The sequence below is a fragment of the Microtus ochrogaster genome, linkage group LG1 (genome assembly GCF_000317375.1).
Source record: "Microtus ochrogaster isolate Prairie Vole_2 linkage group LG1, MicOch1.0, whole genome shotgun sequence".
Classification (NCBI taxonomy): domain Eukaryota; kingdom Metazoa; phylum Chordata; class Mammalia; order Rodentia; family Cricetidae; genus Microtus; species Microtus ochrogaster.
This window is the reverse complement of record NC_022027.1, coordinates 31349436-31371647: the sequence shown is the minus strand read 5'-3', so window position 1 is coordinate 31371647 and position 22212 is coordinate 31349436. Positions and strand designations below refer to the sequence as shown.

General features: G+C 48.0%; 1 protein-coding gene across 2 annotated transcripts in view; it reads right to left on the bottom strand.

Moving 5' to 3' along the window:
* The window catches only part of Kit (KIT proto-oncogene receptor tyrosine kinase), a 76994-nt gene extending 62211 nt beyond the window's left edge, over nt 1-14783 (bottom strand). For both annotated transcript variants that reach the window (XM_005359360.3, XM_005359361.2), the window contains exon 1: nt 14671-14783. In XM_005359360.3, coding sequence (XP_005359417.1) covers nt 14671-14737 — 67 coding nt within the window. In that variant the 5' untranslated portion in view covers nt 14738-14783. The remainder of the gene's footprint in view (nt 1-14670) is intronic.
* Between the last annotated feature and the right edge of the window lie 7429 nt (nt 14784-22212).

Genomic DNA, 22212 nt, shown 5'->3' with positions numbered 1-22212 from the left:
GATAGCTAGGACCTGCCCTCTTCAAAAGGTAGGAGAGAGAAAAACTAAAGAGAGGAAAAGCATCTCCAGTGTAGAAAATAAAATCTTTCAGCTGGTGGCACACCCTTGTAATTCCAGTATGTAGGAGGTGAGGGAAGAAGAATCAAGAGTTCAAAGCCAGACACAACTAAATTGTGAGTTCAAGGCCAGCCACGGATACCTACCTAAAAAATAAAAATAAAAAAAAAACAGGCAGGCAGTGGTGATGCACACCTTTAATCCCAGCACTCAGGACTCAGCACTCAGAAAGCAGAGGCAGGAGGATCTCTATGAGTTCCTGGTCTTTAGAGCAAGTTCCAGGACAGGTTCCAAAATTGCAGAGAAACCCTGTCTCGAAAACAAGCAAAAAACAACAACAAAAAAGCATATGGAAGACCGGCATAGTGAAGTTTGGTTTTAACCCTAGCACTCGGGAGGTAAACACAGCCAGATCTTGTCCCTGTGATTGATAGATACAGCTCGCATTTATGATAACTTCACCCATGTGACTTTCTTATATGAACTGCCTGAGGCACTCTGAATCCAATTGGCTGTGGCATGAGAATTAAGCCCGCCCCTTCTATCAGCTCCACTCTCCTAGGTCCCACTGCCTCTAGAGAAGTGACAGCTGGCACCCAGCACACACCTGTAATCCCAGCCCAGAGGGGTGTGGAAGGAGAGAAAAGAATTCCTGAAACCTACTGCAGTCTAGCTGAGAAAACCCAAACTATAGATTCAGGGAGAGAGCCTGCCTCAAAGGAATATAGGCGGAGAACACCCAGCACCCTCCTCGGAGCCCATGCGAATACAAAAGCATACATGTGTGTGTGCATACATGTAGGTGTGCATATACTTTCAGACACACATAAGCAAATCATTTTAAAACTTGGAAGCGTGCTGAGAAAAACGGAGATTTAAAAAGTGGACATGAAAGAACTAAAAAAACACCCAGAAATAAAATACAGAACACAAGAACAAACACAAGTGGATGCATCACAGGACGTACAGTGTGGCCCTTCCTGTAATCCCAGAATTTGCAGGGCTCAGGCAGAAGATCCAGAACTTGAGGCCATCCTAGACCATACAGAAAGACCCTAGACTGTTTTGTTTTGGTGCTGGTGGTGGTGGTGGTGGCGGCAGCCAACAGTAGTAGTAGGGGCAGGTGTGTGTGTGTGTTTTTGTGTGTGTGTGTCTGTTTTAAAGGTTGAGGAAGCAGCAGGAGTGGGGGTGGCAGGATACCTCAGACAAACAGGATGATTTGAATCTAAACAAATGATAAAGGAACTATCATTTCCCAAGAAAAAAAGTAGGTCTGGAAGACAAAGAAGATCCAACATATCCATGCTGGTGGCTCTGAAGCCGTTGGAGAACAGAACATTTCTGATCTTTGACACGTCTTCAGGGAGGGAAAATGGAAGCCACGCTGGGGATTATAGATCAAGGGAGCAGTCACATCTGGGGGAAAGTCAACCCCAGCAGCCAACACTCAAAACTACTATCCTGCAAAGGGTAAAAGCAAGCATTCCTGAGGGTGTCTAAGGTAAAGGTGTGGCCAGCTCACAGGCAAGGAAAACCAGATTAGTGTTCCTGACTTTGACAGCACTTCATGACCAAAAGAGACAGTACAGCAAAAATACTAGAGATAGTTGAGCAAAGACAGAATGGCTGTGGCTTTCTATCAGACATCTGACCTTTAGAGGGTAAGAGTAAGCATTCCTACAGGTGTCTAAGGTAAAGGTGTGGCCAACTCACAGGCATGGAAAACCAGATTTGTGTTCCTGACTTTGACAGCACTTCATGACCAAAAGAGACAGTACAGCAAAAATACTAGAGATAGTTGAGCAAGACAGGATGGCTGTGGCTTTCTATCAGACATCTGACCTTTAGAATGAAGACTACAGAGAACCTATCACTGGGACGGCCTCCAGCGCATCCCTTCAGAAAGAGGAGCTCCACAGAACACCTCCGCCAGCAGCACCAGGTGTACACCAGCCTGCAGAGCCAAAAGTAAGGGATGGAGGGCAAGAGGTGAGCTCTCCTCAGACAAGAGCTGATTAGAAAACAGGAGAGAGCAAGTTCTGCAAACAGATATCAGCTGAGGGCAAAACGGGCACTTACTCCTTCAAATCCCCAGTTCCTGGCACAACAGGCACAGGGAGCAGACTAGCTGCTAATTTAAATGTCACTCATGGTAGGAGACGAATAGAAAACAGCTCTCAGAAAAAGCAGACAAGAATGCTACCTAAGGTATCTGCCTAAAGGCACCCATTAGAAGAACATTATTGCCATCGGAAAAGACGAACACACTGTCAACCCAGCATTCTCTTTAAAAACAAAATCTGATCATGCTCGAACCACTCAATCAACAATTTACAGGAAAAGCAGGGACTGAAACACACTAATTGTGGCGGGAATGCAATCAGTGTAATTCCCGCTGACTGACGTTGACAGGGCAAACACACAACCCCTTCCGCGGGAGAGCTGAACCCCGCCAAGAAGCAATGGCAGGGCGAACCTCCCAAGCGAGGCGCACTACTCAATTCAGTCAAACATTTACAAACTTCATATTACTTACTTCAACAGGGGAAAGGTGAGTACTGAATACTCCACCGCAGGGTAGAGACATGATTCGTGTTTCAGTTCAAATAGAGTGTCCCTCCCCCGTGTCGAGGGCTTGGGATGGGAGGCAGTGCAATGATCAGAAATGATACGATTATTGTTCAGAAAAGGGAATAGGTATTTTACAGCTATGTACTGAAAATATTTATAGATGAAATTGGGCTTCACGGGGATAAGCAGATGAACTGGGAAGGGGCAAGGCCGAATGATCATGACCAGCTGCTCTTGTGGATCTGTGTTGTCCTTGAAATGTCACTTTGATAAAAACCTGTGTTAGCCAGGTGTGGTGACACACACCTGGAATCCCAGCATTTGAGAGCAGGAAGACCAGGAGTTTGACGTATCCTTGCCTACCTTGAAGCCAGCCTGGGTTACATAAAACAACGTCTTCAAAGGCCAGCAGCAATCCAACCATAAAATTAATGTCTGCTCCTCCATGTTGAAACAAAAATGGTTGCCAAAAGGAAAGGTTTTCAAAGAGGCCAGGGAGCAATACAAATCAGAGGCTTCCTGCTGCTGTTTTAAATGTGTTTGCTCTTTCCCAGACAAGTGACAATAAATTTAAACACGGTTATACTCGCTAGTTTTTATTATCAACCTGACACAACCTAGGATCACCTAGGGAGAGGAAGCCCAGGCAAAGCAATTGTCTTGATCAGACTGGCCTGCGGATGTCTGTCTGTAAGGCTTTTAATTGGCGATTGAGGGGGCAGTCCTAGCTTAACGAGTGTGTCGCCATTCCTAGGCAGCTGTGGCTGAACTGTGTAGGAAAGCAGGGTGAGCAAGACGGGTGGGAGGAGCCAGGAAGCGGCACGCCTCCATGGTTTCTACTTGGGTTCCTGCCTCCAGGTTCCTGCCTTGACTTCCCTGGATGATGGACTGTTAATCAGGAAGGTGAAATAAACCCCTTCCTCCCCAAATTGCTTTGGTCATAGTCCTACCACAGCAACAGAAAGCGGGAGCAAGGGTCTAGTTAAACAGAGGCCCTGAAATTCTCACCCCAAACGGTAGGTCCTATCCCATGACAGAAGGTCAAACTCTGAACAAGCATTTCCGACAACTGGCTTTGTGACGCATGTGCGCATGTTCAAAGCCAGAGATTTTTATCAATAGTGCTTGATGCCACATGTCAAGCTCCTCTGGCTTCCTCCCTAAAACCCTCAACTCAGAGGTGTCCTTCCCAGTTCCAGTGGAGGGGGACCATCCTCTGGCCCTAGATCCCTCCACAAGGGCCAGATCTCCACCATCCGGGGCAGACAGAGAGGACCTTTTAGCCTTGATTCCGCAGTTTCAACACTCAGTTCACTGGGTCCCAGACTTTTTCCTCTTTTATTTTCTTTTTTTTTTTCTTTTTTTTTCCGGGGGTGGGAGGGTTGGGGAGTGGGGTGGCGTTCAAGACAGGGTTCTCTATGTAGCCCTGACTATCCTAGAACTCACTCTGTAAACCAGGCTGGCCTCCAACTCAAAGATCCACCTGCCTCTGCCTCCCGAGTGCTGGGACTAAAGGCGTGCGCCACCAGCGCCCGGCGTGTGTGTGTGTGTGTGTGTCTATGTGTGTGTGTCTGTGTGTCTATGTGTGTGTGTCTGTGTGTGTGTGTGTGTGTGTGTGTGGTGCTCTCTAGAAGGACACACCTGAATTGGCTTTGGGGATAAAAGAGACACAAAGAGAACTGACAGAGAGCGGATCATCGGATATAGTTTTCTTCATAAAGCCCACATTTTCTGAATGGGATCAAGACGGCCAGGTTGGCGGTGTGGATGAAACACTGGTACATCTGCCCCCCTGATCCTAAAGGTGAGGGCTGATCCAGTGTTTCCGTTCTGTTTCTGTCAAATGAGTTCCAGCTGAATCGAGAATGGCAAACCACTGGGACAGAAGCCAATGGTCAGTCCTTCCCGGGAAGGTAATGGTCCCATCACCCAAAAAATCCCACCCACCTGGTTCCTTTGCTGTTCCCTCCACGCTATCTTTGAATACCCATCTCTTTTTCCTTCAAGGTCACCTTCTCTGACCTTTCCCTCTGCCTGTCCTTCACTGACCAGAAGCTGCTGGTCATTAAGTCTAAATTCAATGGATTTTTGTAAAACAGGCCTTCAAATGTTTTCTCTACTCTTTTCCCCTCCCTGCTTTTCTGGGCTCTTGAGAGGAAAAGAATTCACTAGAACAGAGGCCCCAGGTCAAGGGTGTCCACTGCTATCCCCCACCCAACACTTCAATTTAAGAACAATAGCCTAGCCGGGCGGTGGTCACCTTTAATCCCAGCGCTTGCGACAGAGGCAGGCAGATCTCTGTGAGTTCACTGAAGGCCAGCCTCATCTACAGAGTGAGTTCCAGGACAGCCAGGGCTGTTGTATGGAGAAATCTTGTCTCAGAAAACAAAACAAAGAACAACACGACAGAATGAAGCTGCACCACCACTCGGTGGAGGACACCACCGCGGCTGTCAAGCACTTCCTGTGTCAGCTGTCTGTCATGCACCCCCTGTGTCGGGAGGGGCCCCTCCCCACTGGCACCTCACTCGCCCGGCCCCTTTAGAAGACAGGGGTTCTAAACTGGATGATCATTTTAAATAATGTCCCTTGAAAATGCTGAAATGTAAATTAGGCAACACATTCAGATCTGAAGAAAAAAACTCAAAACCCCTTCGACATATGCTAGCTTATTTTAAAACTGGGGCGGGGGAGGGAGGGGGTAGAGGGGCAGGGGAGGGGGGTCTTCTATCAAAATGGTGCTTTCTGGTTCTGGTCCAGTTCAAAATGTACCTACTACTTCCCTGCATTAAACACACATAGTATATGAAAATAAATCCAAGAACATTCAAGGACAAATTCGTTACTAGGTATTCTAATGCCTTCATATTAAGAAAACCACAGCTGGTTGCATGGCACATACATCCCTATACCCCCAGCACTTGGGAGGGTGAGGCAGGAAGATCAAGGGTTTGAGGTCCACCTGGGCAACATAGTAATTATGAGGCTAGCCTGAGCTACATAGTGAGACACTGTGGGGTCAAACAATGAAGGAAATCCACACTGTGACAATTAGGATGGAAACAGAAATGTGCTTCAAATATTCTACGACCTCATAAGCACCTTTAAAATGCCTGTCTAATTTCTCTGCTTTTAATACAGTTCTGTTTCATTTTTAAGCATACACTAGCCTGGTAGAATGACAGTCAATGCCACCGACCCTGAACATTCTAATATCCCATCCCCAGTACAGTTCCCCCCCCCCCCAATCAAATACATGCACTGGACTCCATTCTGTGCGTAGCTCCTCCCAATAGAGACACAATGACTGTCAAATCCATAGTGACCACCGTCTCTTTGTTCTCAACACAGAGAGAAAACTCTCAGCTTAAGAGTAGACTATTATTTTCAAATTACTGGTAGTTTCAGAACATTTGAGAGGACCCCTCCCCCACTTCCTAAACCTTTGAAACACTCCAAGTCACTTTGAGGCAAGCTGGGTATTTTGCCTCACAATTTAAAGAGGCGGACAAAGAAGACAAGTTTCTCCTCTTTTTCATTCCTCTCCTCATCTTTTCCCCACTAGGTCAAGGGTCAAGAACCTACACCTTCCCTTACGTGACAGTACTGTGCCCACTACAGCCACCTCGTCTTTGTCAGGTCCAAAGGAAACTAGTTTCCCGAACTCCAAAACACAGTCCGTATATCCAGAAATGAGTTCATTCCTGGGTATACAGACTGCCGGAGACCTAGCCATCTTTCCCATATTGTTTGGGAGAGGGCCCACCAGTAATCTAAGAGCTTTATTTTCCCTTTTCTTTTTTGGGGGGTGAGGGGTTCAAGACAGAGTTTCTCTGTGTAGTTTTGGAGCCTGTACTGGAACTAGCTCTTGTAGACCAGGCTGTCTCGAACTCACAGAGATCCGCCTGCCTCTGCCTCCCGAGTGCTGGGATTAAAGGTGTGCGCCACCATTGCTTGGCTCTAAGAGCCTTCTAAGGCAGCAGCAGCCACAGAATCTGGAAAGAACCTATGTGTTTCAGCCCAAGCAGAGACCTTTCCAAGGTCTTGCTCATCCCACGTTTTGCTAGATCAAAAAAATTCACATTAAAAAAAAAGCTTTTGAGGCCTTGTTGAATACCGTATTTCTCATTTCACTAAAGATTTACGTTGTCACTGAATGAAGAACGGGAGTCATCTCCTGTCACTGTCAGATGCTCAGGTATTTGGAATCACGGCTGGGAGAGGCTTGCAGAGTGTGGCAGGGAGGGAAAAGGTGGAGTGCAATTAGCCTTGGACTTAAAAACAACTCACAGCTCATACCTGAACTGGATTTGCATGATACACACACAGACATAATCACATGCAGAAGCGAGATGCATACTTTTCCATTTTTTAAAGTTATTCCTTTGAATAGGCAATTACTTGACCAGATTTCATTTACAAAAATCTCATCACATATGGCATTGTGGGAAATGCTTTAATTTCTGAAGCGTTCTGAAAAATCCAGGTGCCCTGAAGATGAGCCCACATCACCTTGTACTCCACTCTCCAGAGCCTCTTCGTGTGGGAGCCTTTTGGCTCACTCAACACTTAACTTTCGCTGTTCAAACCTTGACAGAATCACAGCCCTCTTCAAGATTTACTTCAGGTCCCTGAAATGTCTCTGAACCCACCATTCTACTCAAGGAGCAATGCCTTGTCCGCCAACCCAATTGTAAGGCACATGACCAGACTACCAACTAAACCTTCTGACACATGACATTCCAGGGGGTTTGCCTAGCCCTGATCTCCCTATGGAGAGCCAGGAATCCTACCTTACACGCCATCATTCATTCTTTCATGATGTTAGTGACCAAAAGAAGCTGATGAGCCGCGCCGCGGCTTCTACTACCTTACTCCAGATCCCGGTTGATCTAATGTGTGCCTCTGAACCATGACTGGGAAAAGACCCAAAGGAACGGGCAGATGGGAAGGAAGAGTGTTGGGTAAGCCACAGAAGGAGCAACCCACCCTGAGTAACCAAGGGGAAAGGAGGGTGGTACTGAGCATCCTGGCTGAGTGTTCTGCATCTTCACTGAGCTTTCTGCCCAGCCACAGTGCAGGGTACCCCCAACAGCACAGGCGACCCCCACAACATACCATCCTCAGGTGGGGATGGATCTCTCTAGACCTCAGACTTCCTTAGGTCCCTTATCTTGACACTCCAAGGCACAAGTTACTCTGTGGTTAGGTGACCTACCCCAACAGATCAATAGCCTATTTTTAGGCTGTGGCTTCCTCGCCGGCTGTTTTCCACAGAGCCAAGAGCTGTGAAGTCCACGCAACACATATGAGAAATTCTCCACCCCACACCAACGGGGTGAGGAAATAAGCAAGGCCAGTTATTTTCTCATTTCCAAATTACGTAACGAGGATTGCAGACCATAGAGGGGACATCAAGCCAGCTGAGATAGGCAGGATGGGACCATATCAAAATGACATTTGGCTTCCCTCCTATCTCCTGCAGAGATCCATTAGCCAGCTGTGGTAGTCCTTCTCAGCCCACAATTAAAGAACTGTTTTCCCGAAAACAATCCATGCCCACTGGCAGCTTGTGACACTCCTGTCACAGACTACAAATACTGGAAGAGTGACAGTCGCTAAACCTCCCTCACCCTACCGTCTCCAGGTTTAATAAATCCAATTTCTCTAAGCCGCCTTCAAAGCCCTTGTTTCCCCAAAGTGCTCTGTCTGCGTCTCCCCACCCAAAGCATCCATTTTATTCACATCCCCACCGGACAGTTCCTTTCACGACATCTTTCTTTTCGTCATATGACCGGTGCACACTTAACACAGAATTCTTTATAATCCCCCAAATCCTTTCATAAGAGTGTTGAGCCCGAGTTTGAGACTATGGAGTTTCATTTTCTTTCTTACATGGACCTGACCCGAAAAAAAAAAAAAAAAAAAAGAATGGTATCGAGCTTTGTGTCTGTGAAATTGAGTTTCCGGTAAGTGTAACCCAGAGGTGATGAATGAACAAGATGGTCACCATGCTCTTCCCCATAAAGAGCCCACGCCCGGCCTGAACTGTGAACCCCAACATCTGCCATTACTCCCAGGCAGCCACACCAGAACTCCAGCTCTCTTTCCCAAGGCTTGGTGGCTGGCAGGTAGTGCCAACTGGATGCCATCTTTACCCATCTCAGTCTCTTGGGCACTCTTCCTTGTTTCTAGAATATGCCTAACGCGTAAGGCTTCCCATCCCCTTTGTCCAATACCACCGAAGAGCCTAAATGAATTGCCCTTCTCTACAGCTCTCCGTTAACACAGGGCTCTCATTGTGAGGTGAGGCACCCTTTAAAAAAAAAAGCTCCTCCCAAGCCACCATGAAAGGATCATCCACAGTTTCCAGAAGGCAGACGCAATCCAAGTGCCAATCAGCTGTGAATAGAGAAACAGCACGCACAGTATACACATAACAGCAGAAACACTGGTCAGTCTTAGGAGGAGGAAACCCTGCCAGGTGTGGTGTTAGCATGTGCCACCAGCACCAGAGAGAGGGAGGCAAGGTGGCCAGGAGTTCAGAAGCCAGTTTGGGCAACATGGCAAGACCTGTTTCAAAAACACAAACAATTGACATGAAATTCTGGCCTTACACAACACACAAGACCCCCTGGGGGACATTATGGTAACTGAAACAAGCCAACCAGCAGGCAGATACTGTGGGGTTTACCAGTCCCAGACACAGAACACAATTCGGAGTCAGTGGTAGCCAGGGGGATGGGTGGGGAGGAGTTCTCTAGTGGGTACTGGCTTTCAGTTTTGCAAGATAAAGCGATAAAGCTGGTTTCATAACAATGCGAATGTACTCAATACCCCTGAACTGTGCATTCCAAGGTGTTAAAGTGGTCAATTTTAGGATATACAATTTTACTTTAAAAATAATTAACTAAAAAGACTCTCCCTTCTTCTTGACTGCCTATAGGAAGACTACCCCAAGTTTGGGGGCAGGACGGGGCACTGCTTTCCAAGCTGTGCTTAACTGAACAGAAGGCAGGGCAGGTGGCCCTGGACTGGTGACCTTGTTCACAGTCAAGTCCACCTTGGCCTGGCCTCCAAGGCCTTCCTCACAATCTGGACCTAGCTCAACACCAAATACACTCCCTTCCCTTCCCCCCCTCCCCGCCCTGTCCCATTCCTTGGGCTAATCTAATCGGGAGGCCCAGGTTTCTACCTTTATACCCTCTGTTTCCTTACCCTCAGCCATCTGACCAAAGACTGGGTGATCCTCAAGCAAGATCTGAACATCTTGTTCCAAGTTTCTCTTGATTCTTCCAACTATCACAACTATAGATCTTCTGCTCCCCTTCTGAGGGGGTTCGGTCTCATCTCAAAGTAAGATTTCCTATGTGGAGATCCACAGTCCCCTGGTCTGTGCTAAACACCCGCCCAACTAGACTTGAGGCACCTCTCTTTGAAACCGCTGCCCACCCACCACGCATCTGCACCCCCCAGTTTTACTCTGAGCACGTCCCTGCCACAGAAGCTCCTATCTGCTGTCCCGGTGAGGACACAGCAAAGGATTGATAAGCTTCGTTAAACTGATCCAGCGTTCTCTAGCCTTGCCTGTGTTCAAAGTGTGGTCCGGTGAATGGCAGAGCTGTTAAAGCCGTGGTTTCCAGCCCACAGTGGGCTGGGAACCCAGCCAAGGGCAAGTTTACAAGATCGCTGCACTCCCAGGGACGTAGTCCAGGAAAGCCCCTCCGGAAAATTCCTATGGTTCTATATTTGCACAGCCACTTTATGTAAGGGAAGGACTACGGAGACCAGAGGAAAGGCTTATTCACCTGGATTCTCACTCCCTAAACTTTTAGCCCAAACTCGGTAAGCCCTTTGGTAAAAAAGTCAAGGGACCTAGGTGAGGTCAACTACAGAGTCAGGAAAAGCAGCAGACATCACCATGGGCAGAAGATGTTTTTAAAGACCTAGTCATTCAATGAATAAGTTTCATCTTAATCAAAAAAATTCCAAACAGGTAAAACAACCAAAGCCATCAGGTTTTACGCCAGTTGAACGGCTGCCTTTTCCCCTTAAGAGACGAAGCTGAGAGGGCTATAAAATCCCAGCCCTGCAGAGACCACCCATTTCCTGAGAGGGGCTCCATGCTAGGCATGCCAACTACAGAACCTCCTGTGATCAATCCCCAGCCTTTGCGCCTTGACCCTGCTGCCCCTCCCCCCAAGCAGAGGGTAAGCATCTGGTATCTGATCACACAGCGGGTAAGTGGCAGAACGGGATGTCAATTCCAGAAACTGAGCCCTGAACTCTGATGCCATCTGCCCTAAATAACTGAACTTAAACGTTACATTCTGTCAAGGTGTGCATGGGGACACATGTCAGGGCCAAAACGGAAGCTGACACATAAGAGGGATGGCAAGTGATCAGGTTGGAGCATTTTGTTGGAATCGTCTTTCATGTTTTCTAGAAGCATCCAGTCAGCCAAACAAGCATGCCTAGGAGCTAGCTGGCTACTGGCTTCAAACGACTCTTCATTTATTGGAGACTGAAGTCCGAGATGAAACACACAATCCAAGCCAGGGGGCCAGGCTTGCTCCCAGGTCTCTGCGGCTCAGCAAGATCCATGCCGGATTTGTTCTCGATTCAAGCGTCTCCCGACCGCTGACTCCCTTCCAAGCTCTGCTCACCCCAGAACTGCAGCCGTGAAAATAGCGACTGGTGCTGCTGAAGCTGCATATGAGATTTTACATATTTGGATCCCTACAAATGTCTTTTAATCCCACTTTTGGAAAAGTTACCACACATGACTACAGCACTTCCCACACTCCCGCCCGCCAACTCTTGAACCTAACTCATCCTAGAGAGATGAGACTGTGGCCCCCTGCTTCTAAGGGCTTAAGATCCAGCTAAGACGTCAGTTCTGGACATCCTGGCTGGTTTGCTCATTTCCTCGAGTCCTCTCATCAGCTGGAAGTAATGAGTCAAAGTCCTAGGAGTAACTTCTAAGGACTGTCAACAACCATGGCAAAATCCGTTCCCAAAACAACACCTGCAACCTCAGCTCACTCAAGGAAGTCCACGGAATACTTGGCACATTTCTGAGAAGATCTCTTCTGGGAGTGCAGTAAAATGGTCACTGTATTTCTCGGTGCTGGGCCAGAGTAAACGGCCGCTGAGAAGCCAGTTATCAGGGACAAATATATAACGGTATAATCATCTTTTCTTGAGGGGGGCTGGGAATGGTTTCCAACTTCATTTTAGAGATAACTTATCTTCCTTTCTGAGGAACCCTAACTAGATGGGACCGGCTAACCCCTCCCCCAACCCCTTAGACAACAGGTTCACATGCCCCTGGTCCAAGCTATTCAGTGAATCCTCCTGGCAAATTAACTCACCTAAATTGAAAAGACTAACCAAATGTTCTAAGACAAACAGCCTGAAGCCCTCTTACCCAAATCAGCAGTCCTATGTCCTTGAACCCTCAGAACAGGGCTGGGCATATAGTAAGCACTCATTAAATGATTTTGTACGTGTCTTACTTTACAGCAAATCCTGGTGAGCTGTTTAAATGGATACGCAGTGGGCATATGGAGCTGAGCTCAGGGTCCTTCACTGATTATTTTGGGCAAGTAACTTGTTCTCCAATAGGAAAATAGTAGAGGCTGTAGTGGCCCAACCTCCCGGGCCCCCTAAATAGGTAAACAGCAGGAAAAGCCCTCAGCATGGGGCCTGGCAGACATTTGTTGATTATAAAGTCCCACAGATGCACAAAGCACATCCATGATATGATATTTAAGGCACGTTAGAAAGCATGTTGCAAAGGCACGCCTTGCATGATTTAAAACGTCATAAGAAAAAAAGAATGCGTGGATGGGTGGGGAAGGCTCTCTCTATTCCAGATTATCAGATTATTTCCAGTAGGATCATAAACCAGAATGCCAGGTGCATAAATTACTAGGGTCTTGCACCTGCAGGAAAGGGGGAAGGTCTGATTCACCGTTTCAGGACCATCCTGTTGAGCTCCAAAAGCTGTGAATGCCCAGGAAGGAGGAGGGGTTACTACAGAGCAGGCACTTGCTGGCCCTCCAAATGGAGAGCACAACATAAACAAAAACACAAAAGAGCTTCCTGCTAACCCAGCAGAACAGTCACTCACACACACACACACACACACACACACACACACACACCCCTTAGACTGCGATCCTTCATGATGCAATGTCTTCTAGCACCTACAGGGAAACCGGAGCCCCCCACCCACTCCGAATTCAAATGACCCACCCAAGAGTGCAGAATCAAGGAGGCTGTAGGTTTGGAAAGGGGGCTTGAAACTGGAGGGGCAAAGCAAGGGTTTGTTGCCAGAAAGTCACTGGTCAGAGCACACTAATCAGGAGGAAGATGTAAATCATTGAGTCGTTTCAGCTTTTGAAGGGGAACTATGATCTTTCTGGTGTTCCACCTTGTCTAAAGAGCAAGGCGGAACGTGTAAAGATCGCTGGGGGCGTTTTCAGCTAAGCGGTCAAATACGTCTAGGAATCCAGTCACTCATTTGTATTTCCTGGCGACCCCTCCTCTGGCACAGGGGTCCAGATGCAAGGTCTCCCCCGCAGGAAAGCCCTCCCGGGCCTTTCAAAAGCATCGGGGAGTGGGATCTGGAAAATGCAACCAGCGGCTGGCTCCAAACAGGTCACAACATTGCTGGCCGTTGAGTGCTTCATTCCAGAGCCCGATTCTCCCTCCTAACCTATAGCATCAGGGTAACCTCAAAGGGTTTCTAGGTTTTGTTTTGAAAACGACCTGGCAGAAACCAAGGATTCAGGAACTAGCCAGGCGACCCGCACAGGCAGCGCACCAGCGACACCTGGCAAAAAGGGGCAGGGCTAAGGAGCTCCAGGAGCCTGCAGATCCTCTTCCACCTTGAGACCCAAGTTCCCGTGTAGAGGTACCCTGGTTTTCCTAACAACTTGAAGAAACAAATGGGATTTGCACGAAGTTCACCCCTTCACACACCCCCACCCTACCCAATGCGGCCAGAGGTTGGTATCACGTGGGAGGGGGTGTCTAGATCTCAGGATTCCCAAAGAAAACGGCCACCTGCGATTACAAGTCTCATACACTGCGACTAGGGTTTCCAAAGCTGGGGTGGCCTGGCTCGTTCCTCATACTGTGCGCACAAGGTGGCTTGGAACAGCTGCGTCCCCGCACGAGGACCCTGCTTCCCAGGAGCTGGCGGCCAACGTAGGCTGCAGCAGGTCCCCGGCGCGTGGCAGCAATGAACACCGTGCGGCTGCAGAGAGGGGCGAGCCTTTAGCACGAGATTTACAAAAGGAAAAAGTCTGCAACCTAGCGGCTGTTCGCCACACGCCTGGCTCAAGTTGTCCCTGTAGCCGCCACCTACAGGATCGCGGGGTCCCGCCCCAGAGCAGCACGCCGCGTGTTCCCCGTGCAAAATAAGGGGGGGGGGGGTCACAAAAGAGCCCGAGATTCATTTCCACGGGTGGCGCCGCGCACAACTAGAGTGACTGCGGCTGGATCCCCAGCCCTGTGCACAAAGAGCGCCCACGGTGGGAAAGCAGCAGTCTCAGTGTAAAGAAAACGGCTCTCCAACTTTGCCCGGCGCGCGTCCGGGGACCCGTGGGCTGATTCTCACGGGTGCCGGTCACCCACACGCAACTTTTAACAAAAGGAAGCCGTGACCGCGCCTCGCACTGAAAGAGGACTCTCTCGGTGCGAAGCCCGAGGCCGCCCGCCACTGCCACCCGGGCTCAGCCGGCACAAAAGCATCGCCAAACTCGCCCGCAGCCCCGCGGCCCCGGCTCCCGGAAGACTCTCGGCTCCAGATCTCCACAGCCCGCCGCTGCCGGCTCCTGGCGCAGGTGAGCGAGGCGGGCCAACAGAGTCCCGCAGCCGCCCGCCACCTTCGCACGGGCTGTAACGCTCAGGCGGAGGAAAAGCCAACAGTCACCACTCTGAACGCACCCCGGCTGGTGGCACCCCTCCCGGACCCCGGATTGCACCCACGGGGTGGAGGGTGCAATCCTCTTATCTGCCGCGCTCTCCCACCTGTCTGGCCACGGAGCAGGACAAACAGGACGCAGAGCAGATCCCAGGCGCCGCGAGCGCCTCTCATCGCGGTGGCTGCGCTAGACTCTGAGATCCTCTCTCGGCTACAGCTCTCGCCCAAGTGCACGGAGCGCGGCAAAGCCGAGCCCCCAGAGCCACTAGCGGCGCGCGACAGCCCCTCCTCCAGCGCCCTCCCCCAGCGCGCGGCCACGCCCCTCCCTCCTCCAGCCCGGGTCGCGCTCCCTCCAGCTGCCTGGTGCCCGGGACTCTCGGGATCTGCTGATCCCGGGGTCGCTGCGCCCTCTGAGACCTGGAGCACCCATAGCCCCTCCATCCTGGATCCTCTTCCTCCCGGTACTCTCCCTCCACCGGTGGTCCTCCAGCCCCAGGCCGCTCGCTGGTCACGCAGGTGCTGCCTGCGCTTTGTGAAGCCAGGCGCCACGCGCGCATTAGGCACCGGCCAGCCACCTGGCAGGTGCTCCCTAGACAATAAAGGACAACCGCAGGGGTCCCCCCTCCCTCCGCCCCAACACGGTCCGGCGCGGAGAGGCTATACTCCGCCTGCAGTGGAAGTGTTACAGTCGGGACTGCGGGGCGAAAGGATTAGGAAATTAGGTCCCCTACATTGTTCTCCGTTCCTGCTAGTAAAGGGGCCACATTTATTTGTGGCGCCCCGCACCGCGATGAAAGGCTAAGCCCACGTTTAAGTAATTTTTCTTGCTCAGTTTCTCCACCTGCTGTGAAACCTGTAAGAACACAGCTGATTTCCATTGGCCAGCGCGGACCTCCGCCCAACCAAGCTCCTGCTGAGACTTGTGGAAACTGGGCCAGTGGAGTGTGGTGAGGCTCCTTGCAAAGTAGTTAGCTTTGGAAACACGAGTTTTAAGGCCCATTTGCATTTGGGTGCCTTTTCTCTTGTAGGTTTTCTTTTTTTTTTTTTAATCTAACCCCCTACCCTGATCCCCACGCCACCCACAACCCTCCCCCCCCCACCTCTCTCCTGTTCTGGCCAGCCTTAGGAGCAAATTGAAAAGTAAAAAAATGACTGTTTTGCCTACATATATATTTGTGTACCACGTGTGTGACTAGTGCCCAGGGAGGTCAGAAAAAGGCGTCAGATGCCCTGAAACTGGAATTACAGATGGTTGTGACTCACCTTGTGGGTGCTGGGAGCCCAACTGCTGGGAACTCTTCCTGTTCTTAGCCAGTGACTATCTCTCTAGCTCCTAAAGTAATCCTGTTAACACAGCATCTACTTAGGAGCACTTTGTGGTCACTGTGGCTGTCTGTGGGTGGACAGTAACAATCGCCCGTAGTGGGTTTTTATAGTTCTGTACCCCATTATCCAGGCTTCCAATTAACTGTGAAGTAGGGAGAATAAATGACTATTACTTTAGTTCTTAAAGTGACCCAAGATTACACACCTAATAGTGGGGAGACTTGGAGTTTGAGGCCTCATTCTAAGACTTCCTCTGGGAACTGTGTTTTCCCTGTATATTCTTTACTACTTTTATCATTTTTATTAGTTTACTGATTTACTTAATTGAAGTTGCCACATGTGTATGTCAGAGAACAACTTTCGCGAGTGTGTTCTCTTTTCTCTGTAGGTCCTGGGAGTCAAACTCAAGTTGTCTGTCTAGCTTGGTGACAAGTGCTCTGAGTGGTCTCACTGGCATCCTGGTAAATGGATAAAACACCCCTACAGGGCGCTTAAGAGAGTGAAATAGGGCAGACACACACCCACAAACGATAGATGATAGATGATAGATAGATAGATAGATAGATAGATAGATAGATAGATAGATAGATAGATAGAGATAGATGATAGATAGATAATATGTAAACATTTTTTTAAGAATGGAAAATAAAGGGAGATAATCATCAAGAAAAACAATTTAAACACATGTGGCCTCTTTGAGTATCATCAAGAATGATGTATCACTTCCCAGTTCTCTGACTTCATTTAATTTTGAAGCTGTCCTTTTGGATGTTGACAGGTCCTATGTTGGCTTAAGAAAATACTTTTTTAAAGCTATCCACTTAAAACTTATTGGTACCAGAGGATGATCAAATGATCCAGGCATACAACTGCCTCTCCTGAAACCATTTTATTTGTTCCTTCATTCAAAGCAGTTTTTGAAGTGCCTGTTGGACAGCAAGGAGGAGGTAGGCACATTATTAGTAGATGTGGCCTTATTATCACAATTCTTAGGGTACAAGGTAGGAGCCCGTGCTCATGGTCCTAGGAGATAGTTTCGGTCATACATTTGTAGAGAGGTGTCAAGCTACACTTTATTCTTAGGATAGCAGAGGTAAGAGATACCACCTCAAAAAAGAAATCCTAAATTTCTGGGATCTTGATTTATTTCTAAAATCCATTTTATGTTAAGGAAAAAAAGCCACTTGAGTTGAAATATCAACATTATGCCTGAGAGAGAAAAATGATGATTCTCTTCTTCAATCAGCTGACATGAGAGAGGATGACATCTTTGGGAGTGTGTGGAAAAGAAAACACACTGCAATCTAATTCCAGGCAAGAAATTTCTATCAGGGAAAAATAAAATCAGAATGGAGAATTACAGAATTTTTGAATTGTCATTCGTATTTATCACTCAGCAAACATTATTGAATGCCCAGGACTTGCCTGTAGGCACCAAGACCTATGCACAAATTAATAAGACAAAAATCCCTGCCTATAGGAATTCACAGTGCAACAGGGAAAACAGCCTCTAGAATAAGAAACAATAATATCTGAGAACGGAGCTCATGTTGATCCCGTACACTCCAACAAGGCCATACAGGCTGGCTGCTAGAATATTGAAGTCTTACTGTACTGATTTTTTGTTTTTAAAGCCGGCCCCTAAACACATCCTAAGTGCCCCCCCTCTTCGAACCCACTCTGGAGACACCTCACCTCTCCTTAGATCCAGCAATTACAGGTTGAATGCTGAGCACAGCAGAAAGCCTCCAGTACCTGTGCTTTTAGGGTTGTTAGATATTTCCAGCAGTACCCCCTGCCTGCTTTGTACTGCATGAAGACATGTGTAAGGTGCTATTAGTGCAGGGCTATGGGCAGGAACTGTGTTACAGATGAGCACTGTCCAAGTGAACATTTCAGAGATGGGACTGTTTATTGCTCAGAGAGTATAGACGGGTCAGTTCTATACTGTATTTGTGATAGCCATAGACGCTATCATGATTGTGTTATATATATAATTACTGTCTTTGTCATTATTTTAGTGAGGGGCTATTGACTGCAGCTGGCAGGAAGGCATTTCACACTGACTTAAGCAAGCAAACAAAGAAACGGAATTTATTGGTGCTTACACCTGAAAGGCTCAGGGGTGCTTGCATTTCAGACTTTCTTGCATCCAAGGACTCAAGGTTGTCAGGATTTGAAAGGTGGTGGTGAGTGAGTGAGTGAGTGAGTGAGTGTGTGTGTGTGTGTGTGTGTGTGTGTGTGTGTGTGTGTTGAATGAAGATGGTTTTCCCCCTCCACCTCCATCCTCACACATACTTTCCTGTGTTGCTCTCTTGGTGTCGTGTATACACAGGCAGCTGGGCTTACAGCTTCCTTTTGCCAACGGAGCCACAACTTTTCTGCCCCATCATCCTCTTCCATAAAAATAGTGATTGGGCTGCAGTGGTGGTACACGCCTGTAATACCAGCACTTGGGAGACGTAGAGGCAGGCAGATCTCAGAACAGTTAGAGCTACATAGGGAGACCCTGTCTCAAATAAATAAACACATAAATTAAAAATAAAAGTAGTGACTGAGTCTCACTGTCCAGTCTTAAGTCACCTGCTCATCCCTGAAGCCAGAGGGACAGAAGACAGAGCCTAGGCTCAGGTGTGGTGGCAGCACTCAGGAGGCAGGACCAGGTAAATTTCTGTCGAGTTTGAGGTCAGACTGGACTACACAGTAAGTTTCCGGCTGGCCAGGGTGACGCAGAAAAACCCTGTCTCAAAAAAAAAAAAAAAAGAAAAAAGAAAAAAAAAAAACAAGGATTAGCTGGTTCTGTTTCATATGCCCATCCCCCAGTGGAGCTGGGGTTGGGGTCTTCTTCACCCATATTCTATAGGCTGAAATAGTAGAGGGTATGTGTCCAAAGAAAACTGCAGGTCTTTCACTGGAAGGACAAATAAGATGTTTGAGCCCAGCACGGTAGCTCATGCCTTTAATCCCAGAACACTGAAGGCAGTGGCAGTCCAGTCTGTCAGTTCGAAGCCAGTCTGGTCTACATTAGGAGTTATAGACCAGCCAGAGCTACATCGTGAGAACCTAGTTAAAAAATAAACAATGTTTACTCTAGAACTCACACAACCAAGGTACACTTCACTATGTGCAGCTGAGGATGGCTTTGAACCGATCTTTCTGCCTCTGCCTCACAAGGGCTGGGATGCAGGGATGTGCCACGCCCAGTTTTTTTGCTTTTAACAAAAAGTTCTGATTCTAAAAGTAGACGATTTAGGAAATACCAACAATCAGAAAGAACAAACCAAAAATAAATCAAGGTGTCAACATCAAACAGTTCATTTTAATGTCCCCCCCCTAACATTTTCTGCGAGCTTGTGTGGTTTTTCCTTTGTGTAATTTAAGATCTTACTGCATTTGTTAATTTTCAATCCATGTTTTTTTGTAAGTGATATGAATGTTGTTTCATATCACTTAGGACTCTATAAAACATAACCGAAAATGGCAGCACAATGTACAATTGTATGGTTGTATCACAATTCTAGACACCCAATTATTTCTGTATTTTTTTTAATAAATTTGATTTCTGTGTATGGGTGTTTTGCCTGCTTCTATGTCTGTGTATTGCTTGTGTGCCTAGAGCAGAAGGAAGCCAGAGGAAGGCACTGGATCCTCTGGAAGTGAAGTTACAGACCTCTGTGAACTGCTGTCTGTGCTGGGAATTGAACCCTCGGCCGTCTGAGGAACAGCCAGTGCTTTTAATCACTAAGCTATCTGTCTCTCTAGCCCTCATTTCTGCATTTTCTCTGGTGTTTTTCGCTGCTGTGAATTACTCTCTGATGAGCATCCTGGTAAAGTTTGCCTGCCTCTGAGTATTTTCATAGTTGAATCCGAAAAGAGAAGAGGCTTGGCTACCAGGAAGTTTGGGGGAATCCATTTGTGGACACCAGATGATACCAGGGAACCTGGGGTACCTTCTAGGGGTTCTTAGTTTCACTGATAAAACAACAGCAACAACAAAAAACCCTTAAGAACAGACTCAGAGGGACCACTTGAGGACACTTTTATTAGGGTTTAAAAGAACCCTCACCCCACCATCCCCTGGGGAGGCAAGTTGTAAATCCTGGCCACTGTCACAGGAACAAGGATGAGAAAGGGAAAGAAAATAAAAATAAAAGCCTTGCTGCTTGAGTTAAATCAGTGTGGTACTTGGCAGCAAGGTAGGGAGGAAGTGGAGCTAGAGAGTGAAGCCCAAAGTCTTAGGGAAAGTGATCTTAGAACACAAGAAAAAATAAGAAAAGGAAGAAAGCAATGCTTTTCTGGCAGACTTATGAAGCTGCACGCCCGTGACCCTGTACAGACAGCTAAGGAAAAGTACAGGTTCTTACTAAAAGGATAATTATTCCACCCATCTCTTTAGCATGGCTCAAGGAGAACCTGCCTTTCTAAGGGGCGGTTCTGCCTTCTTGGGAATCATCCTACCTTCCTGGAGATGGTCCTGCCTTCCCAGGGGCAGTTCCACCTTCCTGTATGGTGACCCCTTAGCCAGGTCATTGACCATGCCTAGCTGGAACGTCAGGGCTCTACCAAGGCCAGAGATTGCATTTTCAAGACCAGAACTTTTCCCTAAGGGGCCTTGGACACTGCTGTGCCACTTCCGCCAACAGTTTAAGCCTTTTCAGCATTGTTACTTAACAGTCCTTGCTTGGTCAATAGTCATCTGGAAGTCTTCTGTTAAGGGCAGGCATAGAGGACCCTCACTGTGAGACACACTGTTAACAAAATACCTCACGGTTTGTGAGGATGGTCCCTGATGCCGTATGTACTGAACAACTTTGGTGTGCCAAATGTACCGTGTTAGGTACATGGAAAACAAAGTTTGTTGAAACACCGATGCTGACCTCATGAAACTGCCAGGGGAAGAAGTGAACCCCGTGGAAGTCGCAAGATCTACATTGATATGTTTTCTAACAGTTACTCGCTGGATGGTATTTGAAGCCAAAGTCACCTAAATCAGACGTGCCGTGACTCCAAGAGACTTCCTCAAAGAGGCAGCCATTGGATCCTGCGGACTGGGAAGAGGACAAGGGCAAAGAGGAGAGACCTAGTGTGCAAACAGTGGGAAGCCCTCCCCGCAAAGAGCTTGAGGCAAGAAACAGTTGTGGGATGAGAAGAACAGGAGGAAGAGCACGAGGAAGGAAAGAGCCTGTAGGTGAGACCATGGACCTCACATAGACAAGAGTCTTCATAAGTCAAAAAATAGGACCTTCATCCCCTGAAGGACACAGACTCGCTAAAGGACTCTTGCAAAGGGAGTGAGGAAGCTCAGGGAAGGATGAGTTAAAAGATGACAACTCAGTTGGAAGGAAGCAGTGAGAAGCGTCATGCACGCAGCCAGACGTGCAGGCCTGGGGCTCAGCACGGGAGCCCCAGAGAGAGGCAGCTGCAGCCTGGCTCTGGCTGAGCTCACTCCATTGAGTGTATGACAAGGAAGGCAGAAGGCAGATGTTGTCTCCTTAGGGAGTTACCCGCATGGAAAGGACAGGCATATTGAATGAAAATTACAGGAAGCCATGGTTTTGGACTAGACTCTGCCGATAGACAAGACTAAAAAAACTAAAATGGAGTCACTCAGGCTAAATTCCAACATTACCAGACTTAAGCTAGGCTGTTTGGGTGACCGTTAGGAAAAGTGCAACTAGGTGACTGTCTAAGTTCTGTGCAATCACTTCAGCCATGTTAACGAAGTCCCCTCTATGCCCACGATACAAAGATAACCTAAAGCCACCTACCACTAGCCATGTTTTTTATTATTCTGACTTCCTGTCTTTACCTTGGAGGGACAGTAACACTGGAACGACAATCCTGATTTTTATTTTTAGCTTTTGTCAGTCTTTTTCTGTCCATAAAACAGTCTTACCTCTTTGGAACACTTATTTAATTTTTATGGACCTCTGTGTCACCCCCAGTCTAGCACTGAAAGAAAAACCAATGAAAACCTCCATACGCTCCCGAAACCTGCATTTTCTCCCCAGCCAAAAATAAATAAAAATAGGGCCTAGCAAGACGCCTGAGCAGGCAAAGCATTTCCACGGGAGCCTGACAGCAGCCACAGAAGGAAGCTGGAGAAGTGGCGTGCATCTGTAATCCCAGGACCCCTAAAGTGAGACAAAAGGTGAAGACAGGAGAACCCCCCCCCAAAGCTCATGGACCAGCTGGCCTGGACAGCGAGTCACAGTGGAAACAGAGAGATCCTTGCCTCAAAAATGCAGACAGAGGAAACTGACCTTTGAAGCTGTCCGCTGACCTCCACTGTGGCTTACTCATGCCTGTATATAAGCAACCCC